The sequence below is a fragment of the Epinephelus fuscoguttatus genome, linkage group LG6 (assembly GCF_011397635.1).
Source record: "Epinephelus fuscoguttatus linkage group LG6, E.fuscoguttatus.final_Chr_v1".
NCBI classification, from domain to species: Eukaryota; Metazoa; Chordata; class Actinopteri; order Perciformes; family Serranidae; genus Epinephelus; species Epinephelus fuscoguttatus.
The window spans coordinates 21030897-21046154 of NC_064757.1; the positions used below are offsets into that span (position 1 = coordinate 21030897).

Consider the following 15258-nt stretch of genomic DNA (forward strand, 5'->3'; position numbering starts at 1 on the left):
ATTATTGCACACAGCACCATGAGATCAGGGGAAGAGAGGTATTTACTGGCCATCAAGTCATCCCAGTGATACAGCAGCTGATCAGCTCCCTCCTCTCCTCTCTTACTGTTCTTATCATCATCCTAAATACTAATACCACGTCATCATTGTTGCCACCTAGTTAATAGCAATTAACCAAACATGGATGATGTAAAAGTAGACGGATGCTACTCATTATCAGGCTCCTGTAAAGCCGGCAGGATGACTATGGGGAACTTGATCACGGGGTCTCGAGCATATTTGACATCCAGATAGACCTGTGGTGGACAAACAGACAGCATTTATCGTAACAACCATGCAGCCCTATAGACATAAAGACTTAACTGACATGTTTTGAGAGGACAGATACACACCTTGAGCCTGTACTCTGCCTTGATGATGTTGCAGTTTAAGATGGACGCGTGCGTGGTGGGAGGGATGGTGATGATCCTGGTGACAGTCTGGCCCGCAGAAGGCGGGATGACTTCCCCCTCCTCCCTCAGGATATCTTTGGTCTCAACTCTCCTCTTCTCCTTTGCAAAGTAACTGTACTTCTTATACAAACAGAATTTCGGCTTGATTTCACGAGATGATCTGTTCTGAATGGAGGCCATGACCTTTATGCCTTCCCCTGTGAAAACAGAGCAGCACGTAATACACAATGGTTGTAAATGCAAAATATGCTCTCTTAAATATAATTATCCCTCTTACTCTCTGGTTGACGCCAATGCATGAGTGATTGATCGCAATAATCTCACTGCATACGATATAAGGGTTTTTTTTCACAGTGCATAACATTATAAACCTGCACTAACATAACAGCCCCTTTTTAATGATGAGTCAGAGTGCTATGAAATTGAATTGTATCTCATATTGTTAAAAACTCCTATTCTGTTTTAGAGGTATTTAAAGTAATATTAAAGTATTTACATTCATTAAAAGAGGTCTATGTGGCATCAGAGCATTAGTAAAGCAGCAAGCAACTATTTGCTATGTAAAGATATATTGGAGTAACGGCATCCTGAGCACCGAATGAAGGCTCCCTTTGGGTGTGTTGTAATCCAAGCTTCTCTGTTCTTTGTTGTGGTAACATGTTTGGCTGTGCAGCATGTGAAACCTTGTGTATACACCATTGTCTGGCTAATTGCCACCACTTTATTCTGTGCTCATACAACGGTTACTGCTAATAATGTCAGTCCAACCCACAGTGGGGGAGAGGCGTCCTTGCAAGACCCCCCTGTTCCCCCAATGTTAACACCGTTAGCTCTGACAGCACTGTTGCCAGAGTCAGCACTATTAGCACTGTTAGCTGCTAGCCACCAAGTCAGCTACCTCCATGCTGGGAGACGTGTAAAGGCAATCCCAAGTCAGACTCTAGGGAATACCACCTAAATTCAGAGTTTTAGTTTATTATTTCCATGACCTTTGAAAGTTCAGCCAATATTTGTGAACATTAGCTACTCTCTCTCAAAGCCAGAAACCAGATAAGTAAGTCATCAAGTATAAAGTCTGGAGCTGCTCCATAGACAATGAATGGGAGCCTATAGACTCACAGAATGTTTGTTTTCTTTTTTATACCCAATTGATGTTTATTCTTCAGTAGTGTTCTCAGTTCTGACACAGAATTTCGTTCAAATAGTTCAAATAAACACAAGAAATTTGTGCTCTAGAGAAAGGATCAGCACTCAGTGAATAACCTCATAAGCCCTATGATAAGCTATTATGGCAAGGCTTAACTATACAGACCAGTGAGCAGTGATAACTAACATGTCTTTGGGGTCATCAGGTGGGAACCTCCCTTCACCAGTGTTTCGTCTAGTTGGTCCCACGACACCTCCAGGAGGCTAGACAGTGATCTCTGGCGTCCTAGAGACACTCCCCTAAAGCCAGCTCTCACTGCTCCCCGCACCAACCCAACAACCTCCTTTACCTTACTTACACATGACTTTCTCAGCCCAAACAGCACTGCCACCTTCAACAAACCCAGGCTCCGTACATGTGAGCTCCAGGTAGTGACCGTGCCGATACTACCTTTCCAAGCACATTGTACCCACATACTCACAACATTCCCCTGGGTGCTCTTAGTGTCGTCTAGAACAGTGGTTCCCAACTGGTTGGTCACTGGTCCATTCTGAATGGACCGCAATTGACTCGCAAATGTGTCAAATTTGTTAAAAAACACACTTGATTTTGAAGTGTAGTGAGTTTCTGGCATTCTGCAAGTGCCGCTTCCTGCTGTAGAGTGAGTAACTAAGGGACAGCTACTTGACAGAGACAGCAAATTAACTTGACAATATGGCCAAACACAAGTATGACGCTGAATGTAAACTATGTGGACCTTGAACTAATGACTAAGGAGAAATCTGGACCTCGTGACTGAACCAGTTGTGAACCACTGATCTAGAACATCTTTCCCCATTCACTGTAAATGGAGCAGCTCCAGACTTTATACCCTATGACATCACAATTTTGAGTTTTAGCTCTCTTTTTAACATTTTTTTGGATTGAGAGAGTTGTTCATGTTTACTAATATTTTGGACTGTCTTAGACGATAGATATAACATGTATGGATTTTGAAAATGGGCGTAGTTCCCCCTTAATTAATCAATTAAAGTTAGTCTAAATAACTTTTGCTAAACAGTGGTCTCTTCATCTACAAGCAACCTCTAACCTGTAGAGCATCATGTTTAGATTATCTCTCTGCCATCACTATTACTACATGTCTCATTTGTTGCTGTCTTATCTTTACACCATAAAAAATGAAATGTTGCATGAGCAAAGGAACTTTGAGCAACACAAGGTCCAACTGCAAAGAGGTTTTCTTTTACTGCAGCCCACTGTTCAGATAATCTGTGGAGTGAATGTATTATTCAGTCATTACCTTGGTAAAAACCTGTCCGCTCAATATTGACATCCATGCCAACCGTCCCCGACGTACAGAGAATCATTTTCTTATTAATGGTGCTTTGCTGTGGAGTCTGACAAGAAAATGACAAACTATTTAGTGTCACCTCTCATTACTGCAGCAGTGTGTCAACAAAATCAAACAGCAAACACATCTGAATGCATCTGTGAGTGTGTGTGTGTACCATCAGCAGTGGATCACCATTAAGGCTTTGTTTGTGGAGGAGAGTGAACTTCGTCTTTGCTTTGGTGTCTACTCTCATCGACCTGCTCAGATTCGCCTCCAGTCTGTACGTAATTTTTCCATACGAGCCCTTGAAGGAGGACGGCAGGTCCCTGCAAGACGTGATGACACAATGTACAGACAAGACAGACTGGATGAGTGACAGTAATATCCTGTCAGTAACACTACATTTAGATTGTCTGAGGTGGATACTCATATCAAATGGAAATTAAATATTGATCATTATATGATAGATTGTTTTTAATTAGAAAAGAAGAACAAACTGAAATGTGTTCATGTTTAAAGACACTGTGAAAAATTATGTATATTATAATGATTAGACTTTTAGACTCACTTTACAGGGATATGAACGGTGAATGGGTAGACATGGCTGCCCTGGCTAACAACATTGTTACCTGAAAGGCAATAAAGTTAATCATAAATTGTATTAATCAAAACATTAATTAACAAATGTCTAACTCTTAGATTGATCTTGTCAGCATGGTTGCCAAATTTGAATGGTAAAAGTGTTCACTGATCACCCTGAAGAATAATCAGGATAGAGGAGAGAGAAATTTTAACTGTTCCTGTAATGTGATGTGTGCTTGCTATCAGTGTGACTGGGTCAAATGCACACACGCTTATGTATCTTTAAATCTCACTGGTAAAAATCGGGAAATTACAATCCTGTGTGCCATTTTTATCTAAACAGAGATGCACCAGTGCTACATTAATGAAATTTACAATCAATATAATAAATCTGGTTACAGCAGGTTGTGTCTAAATTGAATGACATGAGTAGCTGACTTACCTCGGTCCTTCCGAATGATAAATTGCTTGATACTGAAGTACTTGTGTTTGTCAGAGTATGCTCGGACTTGTCTTCGATATCTGCTGCGCCATTTGACTTGTGCTTTTCCCTTCAGCTTCACACAGAGTGAATCTATTTTGCAGTCTTTGGACAGTTCAAATGTAACTTGTCCTGTAATAAAGTCACCACTGGTGAAATGATCACTTTTGTTAATGGGGTTATATCCCACTGAAAAGCTCTTGATATTGTCTGGCATGTTACACAGTGTAACCACCAAGCAGAGCTGTAAGCAGGTTTACACTGGCTTTGGTAATAATTAAACCACAGTACCTCAATAAATCTCGCTCACTGGTATTGCATAAATCAGTGCAGTGGTTAGACAACTCCATGTAATGAATGAGCACATTGTGAATCAGTTTTACCTGCTTTGGTGCAAATGAAAGTGACAACAGGTGCAATGGAGAGGCAAAAGCAAGACAACCCCCAAAAAGGTAATGGTTTTACATGTGGTGGCCACAGACAGTTGCTCTCTCCTTCTTCTCTAGTTTTGTGTTCTGCTAGTGTCCTTGTCACTACTGGTAGCATGAGGCGGTACCTGCAGCCCAATCAGGCTGCACAGGTAGTCCAGCTTCTCCAGGATGGCACATCTAAACGTGCAGTCGCAAAACGGTTTGCTGTGTCTCCCAGCACAGTCTCAAGAGCATGGAGGAGATACCAGGAGACCAACTGTTAGATGAGGAGAGCTGGACAGGGCCGTAGAAGGGCATCAACCCAGCAGTAGGACTGGTATCTGCTCCTTTTTGTGAGGAGAAACAGGAGGAGCACTTCCAGAGCCCTACAACATGACCTCCAGCAGCTACTGGTGTGCATGTTTCTGACCAAACTGTCTGAAACAGACTCCATGAGGATGGCATGAGGGCCTCCAGTTGGACCTGCAGCCATGCACTGCTGTCTGAAATAATCATTATCAAATGTAATCGTATATAAACATGACAAAATTCCATCACTGCCACAACCCATTCTAGCATCATGGTGTACTGCAGTTCTGCATGTGGTTTGTCTAAGTGGTGTTGCCGTATCCCAGCAGAGCCAGCTCACAGGCGTATTCAACTATCGTTAATGTCTTTATGTTTTAATTGTCAGATAGACCACTTTAAGTCATTAATGTCATTAACATTTTGCCCCTCAATGTTGAACCTATGGCAATGGCCTGAGGTGGAATCCAGGCAAAGTGTATCAGTATACCTGTTTTATTATAAATGTGTGCAAGGATCCTCAATCATAGTTAAATGCTATTTTGGTGTTTTCAGTTCTCAGACAGAGAGGAAGTAAACTCCTTTTTCATATTTTTCAAAACCAGGGTTACAAAATGCTCTAAAGTTATAACATCCATAAAAGCTTTGGTGAATGAATAAATAACTTCAGCAGATGCATATTATTGCCATATTGTGTCAGTGTCCTGTATGCTAAAACCTAAATCATTTTATCATATTACAGTTGAGTACATCACCATTATAGTACAGAAAAGTCTGTCCTGAAAACAACTGTAGGTTGCTGTAAAGGTACCATCACCTGTCCCAGAGTCACCTTGCACATCTGCACTGATTTCATTACTTGATCACCTTTGACAGCGCTATCCACAGGGCCTGCTATTTGCTGGAGCTGAAGTCATATATATAGTCATATATGTGTCATCCAGGAACAGCTATGTGAAATATGCGTGGTAGTGGTAAGCACTTCTCGGCACTCATCTGACAGGTTTGTGGCATTTTGTCAAAAGAAAAGGGTGCAGAAAATATCTGATACAGAGAGCAAGCATGGTGAGATATGCCTCCAAAATTAGTAGCTCCTGACACTGCACGTTGATGCCCCCTATAGGAAACCAGATGCAATGGATCAATGTTTTAAGTTGATAGTCTGATAATCATAAGGCAAAAAGGTTAAATAAAAAAAAACATCTTGACACAAAACATACTAACATCACTTTTTTATTCCAGTTCATCTAAACATTACATATGTTAATCCTACTGTAATTATATGACAATGTTAAAGAATACTTGAAATTCCATCTTGCAAAAAGACACTATCATAAGACCTGAGGGATCAGATGGTGACATCAGAGAGAAAGCAGCATAAGGAGTGTGAGCGAAGTCTTTGGTAGAGAGTTGAGACACATTCACTTTAAAGGTTCTGTATGTAACTTTCACCAGGAGTGGATAGCAGCTCCGACCTATGCCACTGTAGCAACTCCAATCCAGCAAATGCAAACCCCAGCCCTGCGGTTCACAGCGGGACTCAGGGCAGTAGTAAGGGCAGTCTGGGATCAGACACCTAGCGCTTGGTCTTGCTCTGGCTAAATTCAAATTGCTGCAGGGCACTGAGTTAAGTCTTTCTCCAATGGGCTGCCACTACAAAATGCATAGAGGCCTCTTCGTTGTGATGGGGGCTGGTCGTTTGTGATGGTGACGATGGTGGACTCCCTTTATTAGTTAACACTGGCTAGTGTTGCTCTGTAATGGAGCTTAAGAGAAGCCAGGCACTAGAATATTGCACATAACTTCACACCTTTTGGTTGTTTTCTTAAAAAACAAAAAGCCAAAGTCCTTTCTCCAGAAGGCCACATGATGTTATAGGCAACCAAGAAAGGCAGGGAAGGTCTCAGTTTTTGAGTTACATTACAACCTGTTCACCCACTGTCAATGAAAAACTATTAATACATGTGTAAATTTACATACAGCACCTTTAAATAATGTTGTTTCAAACTGATATAAAGCAGCCTTTCAGGCACACTGATGACAAGAAATAGTTAAACCACCTTCAGCTCTGATGCACCACTGTTCACAAGACATGGCACAAATACAACTGTGAGACCTGGAGGGTCTGCATACATTTACTTTGGATGTACTTGCAGCATAAAATCATTGACATCTAGTTTATTGTCCAAAAGAAGAGGCACTGAAGTTGGAGCCCAGCAACTGTTGTAGCTCGTAAATGCGCTCACCAGCTGTGGCTATCAGGGTGTGATCTCACTCTGAATAAAAGCTAAATTCTAGCACTGTAAATCAGTTTCATACATGAAACAAACAAACACATTAAAAGTTTCATTTTCACAGCAGCAATATGAACAAAGCAACCTGAGATAATAGAGCCCACATTGGCAGCCATGTGAAGTTAGTGGATATTAACATACCGGCTGGCTTACAGTGAGTGCCAGCTGAATAGCAAAGAGGAGACGGCTTTCCTCCAGGAAATTACGCTGATGGTGTTCGCAATGACACATAATTAGGCTAAAAAGAGTGAATTTAGTTTACATGGTCCTCGGCGCAGAGTTTTCCCTGTTGAAGGGAGCAAAAAAGTAATCTGGTGCATAGTCTTGAGTCAGTTCAGTCAAGCATTCAGCTGTTTGCATGGCTTTGTCATCATCATCATCATCATCATTTAGTCCACATTTACCCCCACTGTGCCCAAACTTCTGATTTAGTCCGATTATAAGAAAAAATACTTCTCAACACAGTATACTCACAAAACAACACGTATATGGCAGCAGTTAATATATTAAAATACATGATGATAGTTGAGATAAAACTATAAAAACAGGCTTATACTTACAGACATAGACAGACATATACTTACAATAATATATTCCAAATCTTCATATTACATTTTTAGGAATATCTCACAATCCCTTGAAGATTCCTCTGGATCACACATAGTAACATATTTTGCATTTAGATAAGTACAGGAAAATTTTATCGGAATGTAAACACTGGACACTGGAAATACATATTGATAATGAAATCCTGGCTGTGGCTCACGTAGTAATAACATTCTGTAGCACATCTTTTCCCCCCATGCTTCAATCTACCAAATCATACTAAAAAGAAACTAAAACAGAATTAGGGCTGGCTCAAATGCCTTAAAGCTTCAAAGCGTCAATCGTTGCCATGGTAATCAATGTCCAAATCAGTATAGTATGCTTCGATTTTCTTTTTTACCACTAAAACAGTGGGGGAAATTGAAAAGAAGTGGCAAGTATCCGACGCAAATGAGGCCAGTGTTCTTAGCGCAGTCATCGACCCCTTCTTCAAGCATTAAAACTGCAGTAAGAGAAGGAAAATAATAGGTGAGATGAACTGCGGATGCCACCTGTAGCGAAGCACTTGATTTGCATCTAGTGATGAGACTCAACCCGCGGCGTTTCGAGCTATACTAACTTACAGAAACATTGCTTGAAATAGTCCACCTTCCACCTTCTCTATGACTTTCTTTGTAACACACATAAGCAGCTGTACAAAGTCCTACTCAAGTCGACTACTTAGTTGATTGGCATATATGAATATGATTGATTACGGTTATCCCCCTAAGGTCCCATCGCATCCCATCTAAGCTTCAAATATTCGCCGGTAATAATCACTTGAGCCTCAAAGCTCCGCAAATGGTATTTGGGACAGCCCTAAACAGAACAGACTTCCTGTAGAGTGTTTCAATAACCCATAGTAAACAGTTCATAGATAAAACACACACACTCTGAAAGCTAAATGAAGGCAGTATGATGCTAGAAGGCAGTTTCCACAGTATGAATGTCAATGCTCAGTTACAGTACTGAACACTGACACTATTTAGGATACTATCATTAAAAACAACAAGGCAAGAAAGGATAATGCCTGTCATACAGTATAAAAAGCTTCCACCATCATGTCATGTTAGATACGTACATTTGAAACTCACATATAGGGTGGTGGAGCAGAGTTAACAGGGGTGTCACACATGATGATGGGAATCAGCACAGTGAGGTCGGGGGCAGCTCTGACGCTGAGTTTCACCTATAGGAGACAAGAAAACATTGACAGAGCTTGCATCAATTGGTACCGACCATGTCATATATGCTAGCTTGTCAGGAAGGGGGCTAATTAATGCTCCAAAGTAGGGCTAAATTTTGGAAAGGGAAAACTGGCATAGCCATATTCAAAGGAGTTCTCTGACCTCTCAACTCAGGATATTTGCATAAAAATGGTTTCTATGGGTACCCAAGGGTCTCTCCTTTACAGACATACCCACTTCATGTTAATCCAAGGCAGTGTTTTCGCAAGAATCATGCAGTTTTTTTAATGAATGTTATTTTTGCCTATTCTAAAAATGGTATATTACTATATTTCTGCATATTCGGGTCACTTAACAGTCTCAGAAAAGCATAAATTGGGTATGACTGAAAAGCTGAGACGCCCAACTGTATTTATGTGTGATGATGTTACTTCTCAAATTAGTCACTTCATCATAGTAAGATAATTTTTAAGTCTATTGTGACCTCTACAAAAATCAAAAGTCTCATGAGCCTTAACAACCAAAAACTAGAGACTTCAGACATTCAGAGGCTTTCATTGGTATATGAACAATAAGGGAGTTTCTCTCATACCCCTTTTCCACCAAATTAGCTCTGGTTCTTGAAGTGGTTCAGCTCAGGACTCTTGGAACCTTGCTACTATCTAGAAAACCAGCCCACGTTTCCACCAGCTTTGAACAGAACCATTGTAATCAGAGATGTGTCATCAATAGAGGGCGTTGCACAATGGAAGTAAACAGTAATAGCAAGATGGTTTGTTCCATTATTACAGATACTGTATTTGTTTTCATACAAAAAACAAGCATGGACCAACTATTAATCAGCACACTGCATGCTTTCATGACATGCCAACCGATCTTCATGGTTGGCACTCCAGGTCAAGGAAACCTATTTGTTGGTTCTGGGAACCAACTTTTCCAGTTCCAAACCAATTTATTTTTGGTCAAAATGCTCTGAATGGTTGAAAATTTGGTGCGGAAACCAGGAAGGATCCTGCTCCATGTTGGTGTAGAAGAGGTATCCTCAGTATCCAGAACAGAAGTGCTACCATCCAGTCGCCAAATAAAATGATTACAGAAATCCCCAAATGTTTGTGAGACTGAATCACAGCATGGATTTTTCTATGGTGTTCCTCAAGGTTTTTATGTCTCTAAGATATACGATGACCATATGGGGCAGCTGTAACTCAGAGGTAGAGTGGAAAAAGTATCCTTGGGCAAGATACTGAACCCCAAATTTCTCCCGATGGCTGTTCCATCGGTGTGTGAGGGCGTGTGAATGGTTACTGCGTAGCAGATGGCACCCTGTGTGGTCACCTCGGCCACCAGTGTGTGAATGGGTGAATGTGACATGTAATGTAAAAGTGTTTTGAGTGGTTGAAAGACTCGAAAAGCGCTATACAAGTGCAGGTCCATTTACCGAAAAACTACTTATAGACTCAGAAGTCAATGATCAGTGTGTGGCCGTGTATTTTATTGCAGAGACTCTCCTCTCTGCCTGTGCTTTCGTATTTTCTTCCTGTGATCAGTGCTCAAGACGTTTATGGGCGTGTACCTTCACAGCGCACAGGTAAAGTGGGGGCTTTATAAAAAACGTAGCGACCAGGTGCCAGACTGTTAGCAGCGGGCATCCAAGAGACACAGTGCCGAAAGAAACGCAAATACAGTGAGGCGAAACGGCAATTGAGAGTAAATCTGGGGTTGGCTTCTAGTTTCACTCACGCAACAATCCTGCGTAGTATACCTTTAATGTGGCAGTGTGGCGGGATTTTTGACCACTGTTATCAATTTTCAAGTGATCCAAAATAATTCAATTGTGCACAAAATTCATGTGACAAATGATATCAACCCAAAAATTGCTGCAACAACCAATGAGACACTGGAATGGCCATCATATACTTATATCATAACATCCTAAGCCCCTATACACTCTCAACTTTAACACAAAGTTTATTACTATGACAACTAAAACTTGACACAGAGCTGAGTTGCATCTCAAATTAATCTTCCAGTTACCAGCTTTCAGATGATGTTTACTACTTCTATGTGACACACACTGTTGACCTGCCATCTCCCCCGAAACATCCAGTCCCCCATTGAAAAAAAAGACCAAATAGCTCTATGGTGGGTCTAAGAGGACTGAAGAACCAGTGAGTAATCCAAGTTCCGATCCACTGAAAATCAATATCATATATACTAACATGAGTTTTAGATGTATTAAAAGTAGCAAATGAAAGCTCTCTGAACAACTGAGTCAAACTGACTCAGACAGACATGCATGATTTCTCCCATCATCTTATACTGTAGCTCTGCACTCAACAGACCACCAGTCAGTCGTTGGCACCAACCTCTATCAAGTAATCGACGTCTAGCATACTGCAGTTTGAGATGGTGAGATATGCAGACGAGGGAATGGTGAGCATGATCTCAGTGCGCACGTCAGTAGTGTGAGCGCTGACGGGTTGTCCAGTTACATACGCCAGGGTTTTGAGAATCCTCCTCCTCGCGACCTTGCTGCGGTCGTAGTAAACCTGTTTCTGTTGCAGTGACACCTTTGGAGTAGCTGTTCGAGAGGAAGCGTTGCTAAACTCGCAGATTATTTTCACAGTTTCACCTGAAAGAAGAGCAGACACAGTGTTTGGATGTGGTTATTTTAGGGACATTTTCTTGACATCAAAATATTGATTATTTCTTTTTGGGGAAGATTAGATGGAAGCAGCACCAGGGACGAATGCTTTCTTCTCTGCACTGGCTGTCACTGTGATAGGACCTGAGGCACACCACAGGCAGCACAGTGTCATGTTGTTGGAGCCTGAGAGAGGAGCCTGCAGAGAAACAACACAGGGACAGCGGTGCAACAGACAAAGTGAGCGATGTAAATGCATCCACGTGACCGTAGACCGTAGGATATAGTGTCCCTTTAAAGGTTGAGAAAATTATCCTCTTCTTAAGCTTCATAAACTACTACACTCTTTGATCAGCCAGAAAATGCATTAATACAAAGCTGAAACAGTGGCTTTTTTTTTTTTTTTGATACCATGAAAAGCTGACTTTATGTAGATAGGCAGTTCTAAAGCGGGATTTATACTTGTGTGTCAGCTCTGTGCAGAGTCTGTACTGTAGCCTACTCCGTTGTGAGCATTTATACTTGTGCGGTGGTGCGTCTGTGTCACTCTGCAGTTACACCTCCAAAACACTCAGGGTTTACGTGAAGTGCTGTAAAGTTAAGTTGATTCAAAACACACATTAAACATGGCTTAACAGTTTAAATTAGGCTTCACTATAACTTGCAGCAATCACAGACAAAGCATTTGTCTTTTTCTCACCACATTTTCCCCACAAATACAACATGCTAATGTTTTTAGCACAAGCCTATGGCATTTTACATTGTATAAATTAGCTTAGCAGCTAGCTGACTTTTCCTTTACTCAAATGAAGCCAGGGACTACGCAAAATTTATCAAAGGTAACCTTACAAAATTCAGTTGCATCACAGCTCACAAGGTTCACCGACAAAACAACTGTCTCATACTTAACACGTTTTCCAAACAAATAGAACATCCATCCATCCATTTTCATCTGCTTATTCGGGGCCGGGCCAGACATCCCTCTCCTCAGCAACAATTTCCAGCTCCTTCTGGGGGACCTCAAGGCGTTCCCATGCCAGACAAGATATGTAATCCCTCCAGCGTGTTCTGGGTCTACCCCGGGGCCCCCTACCAGTGGGACATGCCCGGGACACCTCCAGCAGGAGGAGCCCTGGAGTCATCCTGATCAGATGACCGAACCACCTCAACTGACCCCTTTCGACACGAAGGAGCAGCAGCTCTACTCCAAGCTCCCTCCGAATGTCCGAGCTCCTTACCTTATCTCTAAGGCTGGGCCCAGCCACCCCATGGAGGAAACTCATTTCCACCGCTTGTATCCGCGATCTCATTCTTTCAGTCACTACCCAGAGTTCATGACCATAGGTGAGGGTTGGGATATAGATGGACCAGTAAATTGAAAGCTTTGCTTTCCGGCTCAGCTCCCTCTTCACCACGACGGACCGGCGCAGCGTCCGCATCACTGCAGAAGCCGCACTGACCCGCCGATCCACCTCACGCTCCATTCTACACTCACTCATGAACACGACCCCAAGATACTTGAACACCCTCATTTGTGGCAAAAAATACAACATGCTAACGTTATTAGCACAAGCCTATGGCATTTTACATTGTATAAATATGCTTAGCGATGAGTGGAGATTTCCTTTACTTGTATGAAGGATATATGACACATAAGACTAAAATGCTATTTTGTGGAGGCCTTGTTGTCTTCACAATTTATTGTTTCTTATCTGTGAAATTAAAGTAAATAAAAGCTTCATCTCCACTGAGGAAAATGGTGTCAGCTTACAAAAATAGACAGGAGGTCTGCCTCGCTGCAACATTTCCATTTCTGGAGAGGTGTACGTCAGGCTACAGGGTAGGATGCAGCTTAGATTACGGCATAGGGTCTGCTGCACAAGTATAGATCCACCTTAAATCCCGCTTAACAGGACAGCGGTGCTTCAAACATATGATAATCTTAAAGACTCTGGTACATCATTGTAGATTAAACTACCCAACAGTATGCAAAGGATTTAAAATTAGCACAGCCTTAAACATCATGTAACAGTAATATTAATCCAAAACCATCATGTATCATAGTTAAACATTCTTCAGCAAAATGTGTCCCTTTACCTTTGGTATTATAAGTAAATTATACTGTTAAAAATTATATACTTATACTTCAGTTAGCTCTGAATGCAAGATTGTGTGGTACTGACAATTTCACTTACATGTTGAATGTTCCTTAAATCACGTGTTCAATCAAATGATCAAACAACAAGCCTGGGGCCAAGCAGTATTCCATTTAAAGAGAAACTGTACATTCTACGCAGGGAGTGGCAAGATAATGGGTGGCAGTTAGGGCCCTGGGGCCCCCTGGCATGTTAATATGGCATGGATCACTTACCCGCAGCTCTGGCTGGTTGGTATTAAAGCGGTTTGCAAAATTTAACTCTGTCACAAAGTCCTTGGCCATATGCCACGGTCTGTTGATGCCCACTGTCAAAGTGTACAATACCTTTCCATGAACGCCATGGAAGGTGGAGGGGAAGTCTCTGCAATGATACAAGAATAGTAATTAAACAAGGAAATGGGAATAGTTAAGATTCTGATGCAACCACTGCAACCATTTTGGACTAAGGTAAAGGTAATAAACAATCTCAGATGTCAAAGGGAACTATCTTAAAGTGATCACATAGTAGACAACATTATTGATGCTCCCTGGGTTTAGTAATCAGTCTTGCTTCTAAATCAAGATTACATGTTATGATGATGAGTGCACATCAATGTGTCTTTATCTAAGGTAGCATGTGACCCCTCTGGAGTTACAGAAACAAGGAAAACAACACACTGGATATGGAAAGAGCTCATATCATACACACCCCTGTGGGAGAAGACATGAAATTGGATACACATGCGTGCCAGGCTGAAGTTTTGTTGTTCCACCCACAGCTGCAAGGGGAAGATAAACTCAGTGACTTTACTGAACAATGACTGATTGTTTGCAAACTTTTCATGCACATGAACGGCCTAAGGGAGCGCATACCTCCCTCTTGTTGCACGAGGACGCTCTTCAAGTCAAAAAAGTCCACTTTTGCTGAGTACACTCGCCGTTGTCTTCTCCTCTTCCTCCCTCCCCCTCCACCGGAGGACCAGTGGACATCCGCCGCCCCTTTCAGTCTCAGCGTTATGGAATTGATCTTGATCTCCTTTGTGACGTCGAAGGAGATGTGTCCCGTTATCAGGTCACCACTGGAGACAGTTTTCCTCTCACTCAAATTGTTGAAGTTGATGGTGAAATTCTTGATCGTCTGCTGGAACATCGTTGAGACTTTAAAAAAAAAAAAAAGAGTCTACTGAAGATAAAATAATCTAGTTTTATAAAAGCAAAAGATTCCCCGAGTTAAAACGGTCCATTTGGTTAAATGCAAACGAGTACGCAGTCACTTATATAAGTATTAAATGGCAAAAACACTGCAACACACAGCTGACAACAAATGTGGAATTTACGGTAGTGCGCATGCGCAGAACATGCCTCTGGCCCAGCCCTGATTTGGGGCGGAGCCAGAGCCCGAGGGGACTGCTGAGCAGACTGTGAAGTAATGTCAGAGCAGTGGTGGAAAGTACACTTACTCGAGTACTACTCAAGTAGGGGAGACCGGGGTTGGTTGTCACACTTCTTGTTATGAGTTGCTCATCATCTAAACATCTTTCAATAGTCATTCCTACATTAAATGAAAGCGTAAGGTCTTGGCTTGAAGTGGGTATCCCTTGCATTTGTACCCCCTTCAAGAAGAAGAAGAAACAATTAATAAAGACTCTAAAAGATGTGCAACTTTTTTAATTTCTTAAGATAGAAATACCAAATAAGTT

General features: G+C 41.7%; 2 protein-coding genes across 2 annotated transcripts; both read right to left on the reverse strand.

The window, feature by feature from the left end:
* Positions 1 to 4212, reverse strand: LOC125890527 (arrestin domain-containing protein 3-like). The gene is made up of 6 exons (XM_049579202.1): positions 3957 to 4212; positions 3501 to 3561; positions 3108 to 3258; positions 2900 to 2996; positions 393 to 649; positions 1 to 296 (listed from the first exon to the last, which is right to left on the reverse strand). Exons 1-6 carry the CDS (start codon positions 4210 to 4212, stop codon positions 207 to 209), a joined length of 912 nt encoding a protein of 303 aa, XP_049435159.1. The 3' UTR covers positions 1 to 206.
* Positions 4213 to 5928: 1716 nt separating this feature from the next.
* Positions 5929 to 14889, reverse strand: LOC125889944 (arrestin domain-containing protein 3-like). The gene is made up of 6 exons (XM_049578251.1): positions 14432 to 14889; positions 14268 to 14337; positions 13793 to 13940; positions 11518 to 11620; positions 11144 to 11409; positions 5929 to 8779 (listed from the first exon to the last, which is right to left on the reverse strand). The coding sequence occupies exons 1-6, from the start codon at positions 14706 to 14708 to the stop codon at positions 8681 to 8683; spliced, it is 963 nt and encodes a 320-aa protein (XP_049434208.1). The 5' UTR covers positions 14709 to 14889; the 3' UTR covers positions 5929 to 8680.
* Positions 14890 to 15258: the final 369 nt, after the last annotated feature.

Coding starts and splice junctions, on each gene's coding strand:
- LOC125889944 (XM_049578251.1), bottom strand. CDS start 14,708: ATGTTCCAGCAGACGATCAAGAATTTCACCATCAACTTCAACAATTTG. Junction 11,621..13,792: donor CCAACCAGCCAGAGCTGCGG/GTAAGTGATCCA, acceptor GTTTCTCTGCAG/GCTCCTCTCTCAGGCTCCAA. Junction 11,410..11,517: donor GAAGAAAGCATTCGTCCCTG/GTGCTGCTTCCA, acceptor CTCTTCTTTCAG/GTGAAACTGTGAAAATAATC.
- LOC125890527 (XM_049579202.1), bottom strand. CDS start 4,212: ATGCCAGACAATATCAAGAGCTTTTCAGTGGGATATAACCCCATTAAC. Junction 3,259..3,500: donor ACCGTTCATATCCCTGTAAA/GTGAGTCTAAAA, acceptor CACGTCTTGCAG/GGACCTGCCGTCCTCCTTCA. Junction 297..392: donor AGGCAGAGTACAGGCTCAAG/GTGTGTATCTGT, acceptor TGTCCACCACAG/GTCTATCTGGATGTCAAATA.